This window comes from Agelaius phoeniceus, chromosome Z (assembly GCF_051311805.1).
Source record: "Agelaius phoeniceus isolate bAgePho1 chromosome Z, bAgePho1.hap1, whole genome shotgun sequence".
Classification (NCBI taxonomy): domain Eukaryota; kingdom Metazoa; phylum Chordata; class Aves; order Passeriformes; family Icteridae; genus Agelaius; species Agelaius phoeniceus.
This window is the reverse complement of record NC_135303.1, coordinates 79,671,357-79,684,961: the sequence shown is the minus strand read 5'-3', so window position 1 is coordinate 79,684,961 and position 13,605 is coordinate 79,671,357. Positions and strand designations below refer to the sequence as shown.

The 13,605-nt window shown below is 36.5% G+C and overlaps 1 protein-coding gene across 4 annotated transcripts in view; it reads left to right on the top strand.

Annotated features, from left to right (window-relative positions):
* The window catches only part of NNT (nicotinamide nucleotide transhydrogenase), a 43,216-nt gene that overhangs the window by 986 nt on the left and 28,625 nt on the right, over positions 1-13,605 (top strand). For 2 of the 4 annotated variants that reach the window (XM_077171624.1, XM_077171626.1), the window contains exons 2-9: positions 266-460; positions 5,029-5,052; positions 7,514-7,743; positions 8,854-9,071; positions 9,618-9,705; positions 10,325-10,413; positions 11,230-11,417; positions 12,165-12,298. In XM_077171624.1, the coding sequence (XP_077027739.1) occupies positions 266-460; positions 5,029-5,052; positions 7,514-7,743; positions 8,854-9,071; positions 9,618-9,705; positions 10,325-10,413; positions 11,230-11,417; positions 12,165-12,298 (1,166 nt within the window). Of the gene's footprint in view, positions 1-265; positions 461-5,028; positions 5,053-5,176; positions 7,744-8,853; positions 9,072-9,617; positions 9,706-10,324; positions 10,414-11,229; positions 11,418-12,164; positions 12,299-13,605 lie in introns of those variants that run through there. The other 2 variants (XM_054651919.2, XM_077171625.1) reach the window with 2 other exon arrangements.

The window sequence follows — 13,605 nt, the reverse complement described above, 5'->3', positions numbered from 1 at the left end:
AAACGGCGTAAAGAGCAAATGGCCTTGAGTCGCAGAAATGAGATCCCGGGTCGCGGCTGGTCACGCCAGTTGCTTTGGTTAAGAGCTGTCTTACCTAATTTAGAAAAAAAAAAAGTGTTTTTTTTTCCTAGCCTGAAAGATAAAGGTGGTGAGGAATGATTGTCTCGTGGCTACTGGCAGTCGACTGGTTCTAAATCTGCTGCGTTTACATGCCTTCTGTGCAGTGTCATTAATAACTCTTGATTTGTTTTCACATTTGCTGTAGGGGTTCCATACGTGGCAAGGAATTTGTTGGGAGGTCTGGGTGCAATGGCGAGCCTTCTGCGTGTTGCTGTGGGTGGATGCTCAGCTCTTGTTTTTGGCAATGTACTCCCGCCGAAGGCATGTTCTGCAAAGGTGCTGTGCTTGCGAATGTTTAGAACCCACCAGGTGCTTGGGTCTCAGGCAGCTCCAAAGCCAGGTAAATTGATTAAAGTACTGTAAGCAATGTTTTATTTTAAAACATGAATTTAAATGGTTTCTTTCTTTTTTCTTTCTTTCAGATCTGCATTAGTACAGAAAAGACTTAGAAAGTCTTAGAAAGAACACTCTTAAATCATGTCGGCAGCATACTTGAGTCAGTTGCAGCACAATTTTAGTCTTAGACTTAGAAAGAGCACTCTTAAATCATGTCAACAGCATACTTGAGTCAGTTGCAGCACAATTTTAGTCTGGCTTTATAGGGCTTACGCAGAAGGTGTTTGTGTTTATTATAAATACTTTGGATCCATGTAGTTTTTGTGGTTAGAGGGTTTGAGCTCCTGCTAATACTTTCCTTGCTTGAAGGAAGTATTTAAATAAATGCTTTTCTTAGTTCAAATCCTGAGTTCCTCATTAGTTTTGGTAGTGCAGCTATTTGCATGCATGTGAGAAAATACAGATCTCACAAGGACAGCATCTGCTAGCATGAGTATATGTAGACATTATTATCCAATCTTAAAAAAGCCTCTTAACTTTGTTTAGGAAACACATTGTATCACTTTGAAAAACTATTGATATGTATCTTCACGTGTAGGGTTTGTTAGTGTATTTGCAAAAAATTGCATTTCAGCAGATAATGGACAAGTTCTGGTATTTTCAGGAAAAAAAACTGGGAAAGGGGGCACTCTTATTTCCAGTTTCTGCTATGAGCTTGGTATATGAAGATCAGACCTGACAATTTTTTTTCTCTATTCTATACTGTATATAACCTGACAGTTGGAAGGAAGACTGAAGAATACCTAATGCAGATTTAATGCTATTTTTGCCCATTATTACTGAATGGGTCATGTGTCCCTTGGAATTTAGAGACCTTGCTTCTGTGGAGATGTAGGATCTTAGTCTGCAAAAGATTAGTGTGGAGAGTTGGACGGATTGCACACATGACATTTGGTTCTTCCAAATGTAGACAATAGGTAACTGCATTAGGTACTTGAGAGTATAAGGAAAGTAGTGCTGCTGGAAACAGAAGTGTCTGTTAGTGAAAACATGGGACACAAAAGTAGCATGTAGTAGTTCAGAGAAGCCTGCATTGTGTAGAATTTATGGCAGTACTAACAGAAAATGGTGCATTTTGTGGTCCTTTCAACTTGGTGACTGAAGATTTTGGAACTTCCAAAGAAATGTCATGAGGGGAAGTTTCTTTACTCTGAGGGCTTCTGATAAATCTGTATCGCAGTTGTGTGTTGAAACCAGAATGTCTGTGATAGATTTGAGATGCTTTCAGTTTTTTTTCCACATTAAATATCAGAATGAAAGAGACATCTGTCAGTCTTCATATGGCAGATTGTCCCTTGGTTGGGAGCATAAACTGGAACATAGGAAACTAGGTTCAAAGTTCTTTCTCAAATATCCCAGGTAAGTGTCCTTGTTTGAGTTTGGAATCAATTCTGTATTTGGCTTTGACTGCAAATTTCATCATGAAACTAAAGAGTCTCTTCTGTTTTATTGAAATTGGTATGCTACTCTGTGTGTGTGAATTTTCTTATTTTTAAGAATAACTTTTGAAAAATTTTCCCACAAGGATGAAGAATTCTGATTAGTGTCATGTTTAAATGCTCAGTGCTGCCCTGTCAAATCTGTTGTGTGGAAGCCCTTATTTAAGGATTAGTAATATTCATGAAATGCAGGTATTTAATGTGGAGAATTACAAGTTTGGTAGTCTTTTGGTTGATAATTAAGCTGTCCTTGTAGTATGCTTTGGTAACATGTGATTTGTCATTTGGTAGAGGACAAATCAAGGAGAAAACAGCAATTTAATGACAAATTAGAAGCAGGGCTATTGCTTATATTTACTTTTTAAGTGCTCTTGAATCAAAATGGAACAGATTCAAAAGAACTGTGTTTTAGTCTTTCAGAAAATAGCTTTGATTATTGTAACACTTGGTAAAATCACTGTATTAGTAAGAAGAGTAAATTTTCTGAAAAGACTAGTGTCACAGTGATTCTTCTTAAGACTGTAGTTATTACTTACTCAGGTTAGCTTTCATTCCATCCAGGCTATGTTATGTGCAAGAGCAATAGCTGCTTGAGGAGAAGAAATACAGAGATAGAGTCAGCTGAAAAGTGAACTTGGAGCATGGATAATTTTCTTACTGCCAGCTATTATGCTGCTACTTGCTTAATAGAAACATAGGAACTTTCAAAGAGATGTAAACAAGTATTCCCATAATCTGTGCCAGGTAGTCACTAGGACCAGTTACTTCAGAAACAGGTACAAAACTTTCTGAAGCCCTGGGAAAGATGCATATGGAGTGATTGACTGAGCTTCCCAGTATCCTTCCAGATTAGTTTGTCCTACAGCTCTATGACTTTTACCCCTCTCTATTTCGGGATTTTAAATATCCTTTTTATTTTGAGGCTTCTTTCTTAAATTTTCCTGCTTTTTTCTAAACCTGTAGCAGTTCATTTTTAATTAGTTCTCTAGGTAAGCTTTATTTTATTTATAAACGAAGAAATATTCTCCTTTAATTTCCCTTTAAAAAAAAAATCCTTATTTATGTAATAGGAGGGTCAGGTGTTCGTTTAATCTTCTGTACCGTTTTTTTTTCTTTTTGCCAACATCATATTGCTGTTCTTTGGAATATGTCCTCATCTCCAGGACAGGTGAGATGGTTTGTTTAAAGGTTATTAGAGTAACACTAAAAATAGGCATCCTGTTTTCAATCCCAGAACATGTGGCATATAGTCAAAACTTCTCCTTTATCTTTTCCCTAAGTCACTTTCTATTGGTTGATCCTGTTTTGTTGCAGACTACTTCCCAAAGTCAGGTTAAGGAGATCAAAAAACTGTATTTTCTGCTAAAGTTTTGACTTATAATCTTCTCTAAGATTCTTGTAGATAGAAGTTACATGGAGAAAGTCAGTTACAGTTTTGTTTACTTGAAGTTTCACAATGTCTTCATTACACAGTTAGGATTGTTGTATGGGAATGAGAGAGTGGCTTCTTGCTAGTTTTTTGAAGTTCTAAGTTATGTATATGCCAGAGCATTTCACTGGAATGTATATTCCAAGACTTGTGAAATGTAATGTTTCTACTTCTGATAGTGGCAGAATCTAAGTACTGTGTATCTTCTACTCAAGATATTTAAAAACTTAATGAGTCAAAAAGGTGCTCCAGGTATGTAATATCACTCAGTATTTGCAAGATGTCCATGATGTCATAAAGCAGCACTAAAACATACTCAAGGCAGTACTTAAAGAGATTACCTGACATGAAGGATTAGAGAGACAATTTGTAGCCTTCACACTGTAACATGACTTCAAATCCCTGGCAGGGATAGCAGATGGTCTTCCTCAAAATAAAAACTAAATCAAGGTCCTAAGTTTATAGTATTAGTTTTCAACCTTTCAAAACTATCAACTTTAATGAAATTGCTGAATCCAAAACCAGCAAACCAAATCTGTGTTAGTCACAAAGCTTCCTCCAGCTCAAATATTGATCATACGCTGTTGTGTATGTCAGCACAGAAAGGGAGGTGGGACAGCCATAAAGTCATGTCTAGAATCTAAAGGGTAAATTTATAATTTATTTCCATTACTTCGCTAACAGGGTATTGCTGAAGCAGCACCCGGGCAGAGAAAAACAAGTGGAGACACAGGCACCAGTAAATCATCACAGACCTGCTGTTCACACAGGCTTATCAAGAGTTATGTCCAGCTGAAAGGGAGCTTTGAAATCCTCAGTGCCAGTGTTCCACTTTTTAACCCTTTCTTCCCAAGACCTGTACTGCAGTTTTCAGATAGATCTTTGTTTTTCATGAGCTGTAGATATCTGCTCCATTTTGGTGCTGAATAATCATGTGGAAGCTCATGGCAGTCTACTTGAAAAATGTCCAATACCTACTCTAGCTAAAAGCTGGCAAACTGACAGTTTGCTTATGTATTCATTTGCTTTTATATTTATGGACTGCTGGAGTTCTGGTAGTGGGATAGAGAAGAAAGGTAGGTAGGCAGATGAGACTTGTTGGATATTTATCTTGGATTTGATCTCGTAAAGCTCTGAGAAGAGCATGTTCCTCAGTGCTGGTCTGTGATCATTCTGCTTACTAAATAAGGTGCAAATACTTTCTATCTGAAAAAGTTGTACTAATTTTTATTGCATGCAAGATGCACAAGTAAAGAAAGAAGTGAGGAATGAGGAAACACATCTGGCATCTAGTGAATGTATATTTCTGGCCTTTTACTCCTAGCCATTTACTCTTCTATTCTGATACTCCACACAGAAGCAAATGAGCAAAAGGAAATTAGAAGCATGTGTTGTCATTTGAGCCTTAGGAGCTGAAGAAGATTTGCTTGAGAAAAATAAAAGCTTTATTTTTTTACAAATGTCTTTGTACCTTTAAATTTGCAGTTATCTATTTCCTTTATGCTATAATTTATTCCTTTCCCTGTTTGCTCCTCCTTTCCCCTCTCTTTTTTCCTTCCTCCTTTCCCTTTGTTTTTCCCTTTCCCTATTTTCCCCCATGTTTTCCCCTTCCTTTCCTCCCCTTTGGCATTCTTGTGCTACAAGAACTTCCAAAAGGAGAAAGGGAAGGTAGGACTTTAGTTCTTCTAAAGTGCTTTTTGAAAAGTGTTTTGCATCCTACCCTACCCTAGAGCTGCTTCCTCTCTGAAATTCTGGTTGGTCCCTGTTATCCTAACAAATTTCAATCTTCTAGGTTTCATTCCTGCTTCTAAAAGACAAGAGAGCTCATTTGCACCGAGTTGATTTAGTGAAAATCAGAAGCAGTACTTTATTGTGTAGTAATTAGAAGAGATGAGGAGAAAAGTCTCTTCAAATGACAAGAGTAATTTGAGTGACAGCAACAGTTACCACAGCTGGTAACAAGTGGTTAGTGCTGCTGTGGTGGGTATGGCCTGAGTTGCACGGTGATGCTTAGATTTGATGTATGCTGGTGGAACAAATCATTGCAAAGCTCTGTTACCTTTGTGGATCTGTTGTTTTAGATGTGCATTCTTGATCCTGTTTTGGCTTTATGTTCTATGAATGTATGTTTTTCTGAATCTGAGTGTTGTCTTGTGATTAAAATATTTCAGATGTTCTGCAACATATAAAACATCAAAACACTTCTATCTTTAAATTATTTGTTACTATTTTATTAGTCAAATTTCAAAGGCAAAGATTAAAACAAAAAGTAGAAGTAATTAGAATCATAGAATCATTAAGGTTGGAGAAGACCTCTAAGATCAAGTCCAACCTTTGACTGAAGACCACCTTGTCAATTAAGCCATAGCACTAAGTGCCACATCCAGTTGTTCCTTGAGCACCTCCAGGGATATTGGCTTGACCACTTCCCTTTAGCAACCCATTCCAGTGCTTAACCGTCCTTTCAGTGAAGAAGTTCTTTCTGGTGTCCAACCTGAACTTCCTGTGGTTCAGTAAAACCTCCCCTGGTGCAGCAATTAGAAGTAATGATCTTCTTTGTCTGGTGAGCTGTCATTCTGTCTTGTTGGATGTGTTAATATATTTTTTTAATGTGTTAGTGGGCTGAGAAATATAATTAGGTGTTTAAGTACCAGTTCTTAGCAGCTCTGTACTGGTTTTTCAGAACATAGTAAGTTGACAGTAGCTTGAAAATTTCTAACCAAAAACATTTTCAGATTGCTGACTTTAGGCACATTGTAATCCAGGTTCAATTTCACAGATAATTTATTTTGATATTTTAAATCTAAATCTAGTTCCTCAAAGCTCTTATATTGTAGTATGTTTTTAGGTTTTTTTTTACTTGTTTCTATCTCAAAGTCAAAAGGAGGCCTTTCTAAAATTTGCATTCTTTGCTTGGTACAATTTTTTGTAGCACAATACACAGTATTGTTGGACAACTTAAAAAGAGATTTGTAATTTTAAACAAGCCTCTCATTCACTTTCTCTCCTTTTTTAGGTTTGGGGTTTCTTTGGTGGGTTTTGTTGTTGTTGTTGCTTGATCATTAATATGAGTGACTGCTTAGATTGCTCAAATTATAGTTTATTAATATTCATGTGGTGTAAATGTCTTGCATAGTAATGTCACAATCCAGGTTTGAATTCTGGATAGATGTAAGTGAAAGCTGGTACAGGATTCAGTGTATGTGTTGGACTGCATGCTGTCAGTGTAATTAAAGCAATGTAATAGTTTTATGTATGATTATTCTGCTTGAGCCTGTGTATTCATAAATAATGTATTTAAACACTTGTTTGGATCAGAGAAGTTTATCTCTCAGATACGAGACTGAAAGCCCCCAAATTGTACTCAAATAAAGTTAGATGTTTGTAATTTGAAAACTTTAACTAAAACATAAATTTCAGCTTCATCAGTTTCCTGGTGTTACTTAGTGGAGCTTTGAACAAGTTAAGACAAGGAAATAACTTTGAAGATAAATACTTTGAAGAAACTAGTAGCTGGATATTCCTTTATTCTTCAACTACTTCTGAATTCACATTTTTCATTTCTGTGGCAACTTTTAGAGTACCTTATTGATGTATTTATATCTTTCAATGTACTTTGTGGTGTGTATGTTGCATTCAATAATTTGGCATAATTTGATATACATTACAAACATATTCAGTTAAAATGCAGTTCCACTGTTCAAGCTCATTTATTTCTTTCTTCACAATAACCTGGAAGTGATTGGAAAGCGATTTAAATTCTGGCCTGAGGCAGCATTTGTTATCAGCAGTACACCAGGTATTGTGTAAATCAGAATGCCAGTTACACAATCGGAGCTGTGTAAACGACAATGAGTATGAACTGCACCAAACACTTGTTACTGCTTGTGTGGCTGATTGTGCTCACCTGCTGATTGCTGAGAAAAGGATCTCTAGGAAGATGGTGTAATTTAAGGAAATGTAAAAGATGTTCCTAGGAAATAGCATTCTGCTTCCTCCTCCCTTAGGAGGGAGAGTTGCTAACTGTGACATGTGTTTGCATGTGTCTGTACAGCATTGGAGAGTGTCCCTTATACCAGTTAATTAATGTTTAGTACAACTAATGCTGTCTTACCTGCCACTCTTACAGGAATTCCATATAAACAACTGACTGTGGGTGTCCCCAAGGAGATATTTGAGAATGAGAAGAGAGTGGCTCTGTCACCAGCTGGAGTTCAAGCCTTGGTTAAGCAAGGCTTCAATGTTGTGGTGGAATCTGGTGCTGGAGAAGCTTCTAAATTTTCTGATGACCATTACAGAGAAGTTGGAGCAAAGATCCAGGGGACCAAGGAAGTCTTGGCTTCTGATTTGGTTGTGAAAGTAATTGCTTTATTAGTATATTTCCTATTACATTGTTTTTGGAGAAATGTATAGGCAATTTTTTTTTCTGATAATCTGTGGAAAATTCAGTAAGTAAGGTCCTTTAAATTAGTGTTTTCCATTTTGAGTTCTGATTCGAGTTTTGGGGTTTTTTTAATAGCTCAGGCATGCACCTACACTAAAAAAAAGTAAATGAGAGTGTTGAAAAAAATGTGGATAATATCTCTAACAAGTTTTTACCTACCTAAGAGTTGTTATATTTTCTAGAGTGAGGTAGACTAGTTCTGGAATCTAGTCAGATGAAATCCCTGCTCTAAGAAATCTTTTGTCCAAAATTGGTAACATGTAATTCTAGTTACTCTTTAAATAGCATGGTTTGGGATTTAGAAAATATGATTTTGTAACTTCTCTGAATTCCACAGCAAAGGTGTTTTTAAAAATTTGAGAAAAGAGCTAAAAGCAATCTTACTTGAGGGGTCTTAGGTTGTGCAGAGTCCTGAAGGGAAAAAAAGAGAAAAATACCTTTACCTTATTGAGACTTCCTTCAGTTGCTCTGTTTAAAATTATCCCATCAGCATTGAACATTGAATTTCTGTGAGCTGCTTTGTGAACAATGCTTTTAAGTAGGTTTCTGTTTGGAGAAAAGTGAGAAACTCAGAAGTGAATATAGATGAAGATCAGTGTCTGCTGGACATCTGGCATGAAACGCCCTGTATATATATAGTCATACACTGTGACCTTATTAGTGATTCTTAGTTTGTAGAGATTGTCATATCTGTTGAGTAATCATTTTGCTTAAAAATGGTGGGTTTGAGGGTAGCTGTCTGTTACAAAAGCAAGCGACTGCTAGCTAGAAGTCATCAGATCTTTGTGAAGGTGTGTGCTGACAATTTTTGCCCTGTCACCAATCCACCTAGAGCCAATTCCATGATGTGGATTGCAGCTGGGAAGTGCAGTTACTCAGTTCAGTTGTGTAAATAGCCTTTGATGTACTTTCTTCTTTCTGTACTTTTTGGATGGGAATGGATAGATTGCAACCTGAGAGAAAGTAAGTGGAATGTGTTCTGATTTCTTTCCTCTGATTAACTTGGAGACTTCTATCTTTTTCAGGTGAGAGCTCCTATATATAACTCATCTCTAGGTGTACATGAGGCAGATCTTTTTAAGACAGCAGCAACCCTGATTAGTTTTATCTACCCAGCACAAAATCCAGACCTCCTGAAAAAGCTTGCAGAAAAAAAAGCTACTGTCTTGGCTATGGATCAGGTTCCACGGGTCACCATTGCTCAGGGATATGATGCACTTAGCTCCATGGCCAACATTGCTGGGTATGATTTTTTTTTTTTTGCTTCATTAAGTATAGTTGGATTAAAATCATTGGCTTTGATATTAGGTATATCTAAAATTATTCTACATCTCTATTTTCATGCAGAGCTGTTTCAAGCAGGGTAGTGTTAAAGTTTTTTATGGTTAGCTTTATAGCAGATCAGAGCAGTGCTTTTAAAATAAGCAAAACTGAACACAATTCTTCTAATTCCTTGACTGTTTTGTCTAGTACCTTTTTGCTCTGAACTAAGTTATGTTGAATACAGATTGTCTGTAATGGGGATCTGATGTTGTTAGGGGCTAACTAACCCAAAGAACACCCAGTGTGAATGCAATTGCTGTGGCAGTTACAAACAAAAGATCAAATATTGTCAGATGTCTCCACAGAAATATGAATAAAGACTATTAAGCTTGTGTTCAGTTGTAAAATACTAAGCTTGCTTTATCCTACACATACTGTGGTCAAATGTTCATTTTTTGATTGATGTAATGAATGGAATTTACTGAATCTGAGAAAGCACTGATATGTGTTCATCCTTGACTGACAGTTACAAGGCTGTGGTCCTGGCAGCAAATCACTTCGGTCGATTTTTCACGGGTCAAATCACAGCTGCTGGTAAAGTTCCTCCAGCAAAGGTATGTGCAATTAAACACACTGTGGCAAAAGAATATGTGAATTTCGGAGCAAAGGTAGCTGTTGCTGAAACTATGTTAAAAGGTTTTTTTCCTGTCTTTCGGCTGTTTCTAGAGACTTCAGAAATTACTGTAATTATTCTCATACCACTTTTTGTTCACATCTGTTCTGGTTTTGTTTGGGGAATAATAGAATAATTTGAATTTTATTTAAGCTTGCTTAGTTTTAAACATCAGATTAGCTGTAAGGGGTTGGATTTATTTTTTTTCAAAGTAGGAGAGGGTAAGAAAGCAGTTAAGAAAATTCAGAGATATTGGGATTTCTGGTGCATTGAGGAGTGCAATAGAAAGATTTACTTGATTGGAATTACAAGTGGATTGGGTTGAAGAGAAATGAAAGTAGAATTAGGGAAGAAAAAAAGGAAGATAAAATCAAGGAGAAAACCTATGTTTACTTGGAGAAACTGTTAGCTACAGAAGAGTTGCCTCTTAGATATGTGTAATTAGGAGTTACAGCTTTTAAACTGTTGGATATGTGGGGCAGCTCTGCCCCACATAAGGTATCTAGTTTATCATAAGGTATCTAGTTTAAATGGTTGGTTAATGAGTTTTATCATTTTAGGTGCTGATCATCGGAGGAGGGGTTGCTGGCCTGGCTTCTGCAGGAGCAGCAAAATCTATGGGTGCAGTGGTTCGTGGATTTGATACTAGGTAAGGGTGTGAAAATTGTAATACCAATCTGAAATGACTTGAAGATTAAGTTGTTTATGGCTGTATTAGAGTGAAATAATTTTTACTACACTAAGTCATAATTAACTTCCTACTATTTTCATGCCATTATTAGTCCTTCATGTTTTATTAATTTTAAAATCTGTCTAAAACTTTTCCATTTTTATTTTAATTCCCTTCTTAAGCACTCTTGATACTTCTAACTTGAGATTCAAGGACATTTATGTTTAATTCTCTGCATGTGGTCACTGTTCACCTAACACTGAAATTTAGTCTCTTTTTTAAATGTGATGTTATATGATGCAAAATAAATTACAGAATATTGGCAAGCCACAACTTCAAACACCCACCCCCTGGTAATTTTCCCTGTGAAAATAAGACTTACTAATACTTCCCATCTCACAGTTTAAAGACAAGGTCATTGGTTCTGTGCTTGTCTCCCATTTTTGGCTCCTTCATTTGGGCTTTAGATTGACGAAGTCATGACAACAGAAATGCATAAGGAGAGTTATCTAGCAGAGCCTCAGCTTTGAGGTTTTTCTTAAAGCAACTCTGTTGACTACACAGGAAACCATAAGGTGGCTTCATTCCTTATTCAAGTCTGACCGGAACCTAAATTTATCAATGCAATTATTTTTTGCACTGAATACAGAAAGCTGGGGATTTTTGTTATGGTCTCCTTAATACTAGAATAAGTTTTACATCTCTTGTCTGAAGATTGCTACTAAAACCACTGGTAAAGTCATGATGCATTTTTAAAGTAGTGGTTTTCCCTCAACAACAATTTTCTTTTTCTAGAGCTGCAGCCCTGGAACAGTTCAAGTCTCTTGGTGCTGAGCCATTGGAAGTAGACATAAAGGAATCTGGAGAGGGACAAGGTGGTTATGCTAAAGAAATGTCCAAAGAGTTTATTGAAGCTGAAATGAAACTCTTTGCCAAACAGTGCCAAGATGTTGACATTATCATCACTACAGCACTTATTCCAGGTATGCTTTATGTGAAAAAATGACAATTTTTATTCTTTTAGGTAAGTTGTATTTTGAGGTTGAATCTGCATGAAAACAGAGGTGTTAATGAATTATGTCTGTGTGTACCTTTACACATCTGTGATAAAGGCCTGGTTTTAAAGTGTGTCCTTTTTTTTTTAAACAACTTTTGTTTTCATAGACTATCAGTATGAATCAAATACTGTCATGTTTTTTCTTACTAAAAAAGGAGTATTTAGTAATAAAGTGAGAATACATAATTCTCTCGCTTATCTATTGCATCATGGCTACTTCTGCTATACAACTCGTGCACTGCAACAAGTCTGACTGAAATGCAACTGTCCTTTGTAACTGAAACATAGTAAAGTAGAGCTTTGATTTTAGTGCTTTGTGTTGCACAATGTCTCTATTTTAATAGCTGGCAATGTGGTGGCTCTTTTTTTTTAAATTTTTTTTTGTTATGAACGAGATGGTAAGATTGGATGTTAAGACTGTCAGTTTGCTGGCAAAATTTGACTTTGGTAGCCTACCATGTATAACTTTCCTGTATGCTTTTGGAGCAGGGTGTTCTAACACTTCTTCTGTCTTTCTAAAAAAAATTCTGTGTTTTTTTTATCCTAGATACCAATTACTTAATTTTGCTTACAAAATTAAAGCTTATATATAGAGCAAAGAGGAGTCATCTCCTAAGCTCAATAGATAGAAAGCTGTATTTTGTGTTTAACTTGCTATGCCTTGTTTTGTCAGGCAAAAAAGCTCCAATTTTGTTTAAGAAAGATATGATTGAATCTATGAAGGAAGGTTCAGTTGTTGTGGATTTAGCTGCAGAAGCAGGAGGAAATATTGAGACTACAAAGCCTGGAGAAATGTATGTTCATAAGGTGAGCATTTTAATCTACAGTTCATTCTCAGTCCCCTGAACAAAACTGTAAACTGCATGCTGAAAATAAGCAGCTGGATTTTCAACAGTCTCTCAGCTGCTTTGGGCTGAAGTAATCCTTTAGATTTGCATTTGGTCACTATTTAAATACATAAATTTGAATATTTTTAAAGAAACTAACACCTTTGTATAGTGTTAATTTGGTTGTTTATGGATATTACAGAATTCTTGCTACTTAAAATTCCAAGTCCAGTGTTTGTCTCTTCTGAGTTGAAGGTGGGATTTGATATCTATTTCTTGGTCTAGCTAAAAAACACAGCAGTAGCAATAGGTTCTTTGATTTGCTTATCACCTCCCATGGCTGGAGGTTAACATTTCCTGTCATAGGCAAAGCTAAGCAGGTTCAGACTCTCGGTGTTTACTTCAGTACAAAGTCTCTGGCTTACTCAGTACTATTTCAGCTTCAGGAGTGTGCTGACTTTGCTTTTCTTTATCTTCAATAATGTGAGTGTGTTGCCCATACAGTATCCAAAGCACTTGAAACCCAAAGTAGATGTAGCATAAATTGGTTCCTTAAAGAAAGTCCTTTGGCCTGGACTGAGCTACTTTGGTTTTGCTCCAGTGTTCATTTGCTCAGCTGAGAATTTGTCTTTCTGCTTTTTGGGTTTTGTTTTGGTGCTTATGGGAAGTCTGCTAACAATTACAGAAATCTGGGTGATGAGATTTATAGTAGCAGATTTCCTAGAGTGTAATTTGGTAATGCAAGGATATATCCTTGCATTACCTTGTAAATTACCTTACAATTTATCCTTGTAAATAATTATGCCTTTATTTGGGAAGCCTATAGGACACTGCTGCCATGGTTGTCATTGACATAAGCAGAATTCTGTTTGTCTATATCAAAGAACCACATGTTGCACTTGTCTTTGTGGCTTTCTAGGGCTTTTGATGTCATTGCTTAAAACCTGAAACTAGAGAATGTAGAAGAGAAGTAAGCAGATACTTGCATGAAGGGTTTATATGGAACACTTTAGTCAGAGGAGTATTACCCCTGGATTTAGTGTACTGGCTCTGTGTTATGGAAAACAGGAGCAGTGCAGAACTATTAGGATTGCGCCAGAGCATTGCATTATGAAGCCAGAGTTCTGGAAGCATGTATGGATCTTAGCTGTAAGTTGTGGGAGCAGTGTTTTAGCACATACCTGCTTTTGAATACCTCAGAGTGTATGCCAGCCTCAGCTTCCCATTCTTTTCTAAAACCTGATATCCTTTAGTTCTCATTAGTTCTTTAAGCAGTGAGGATATATT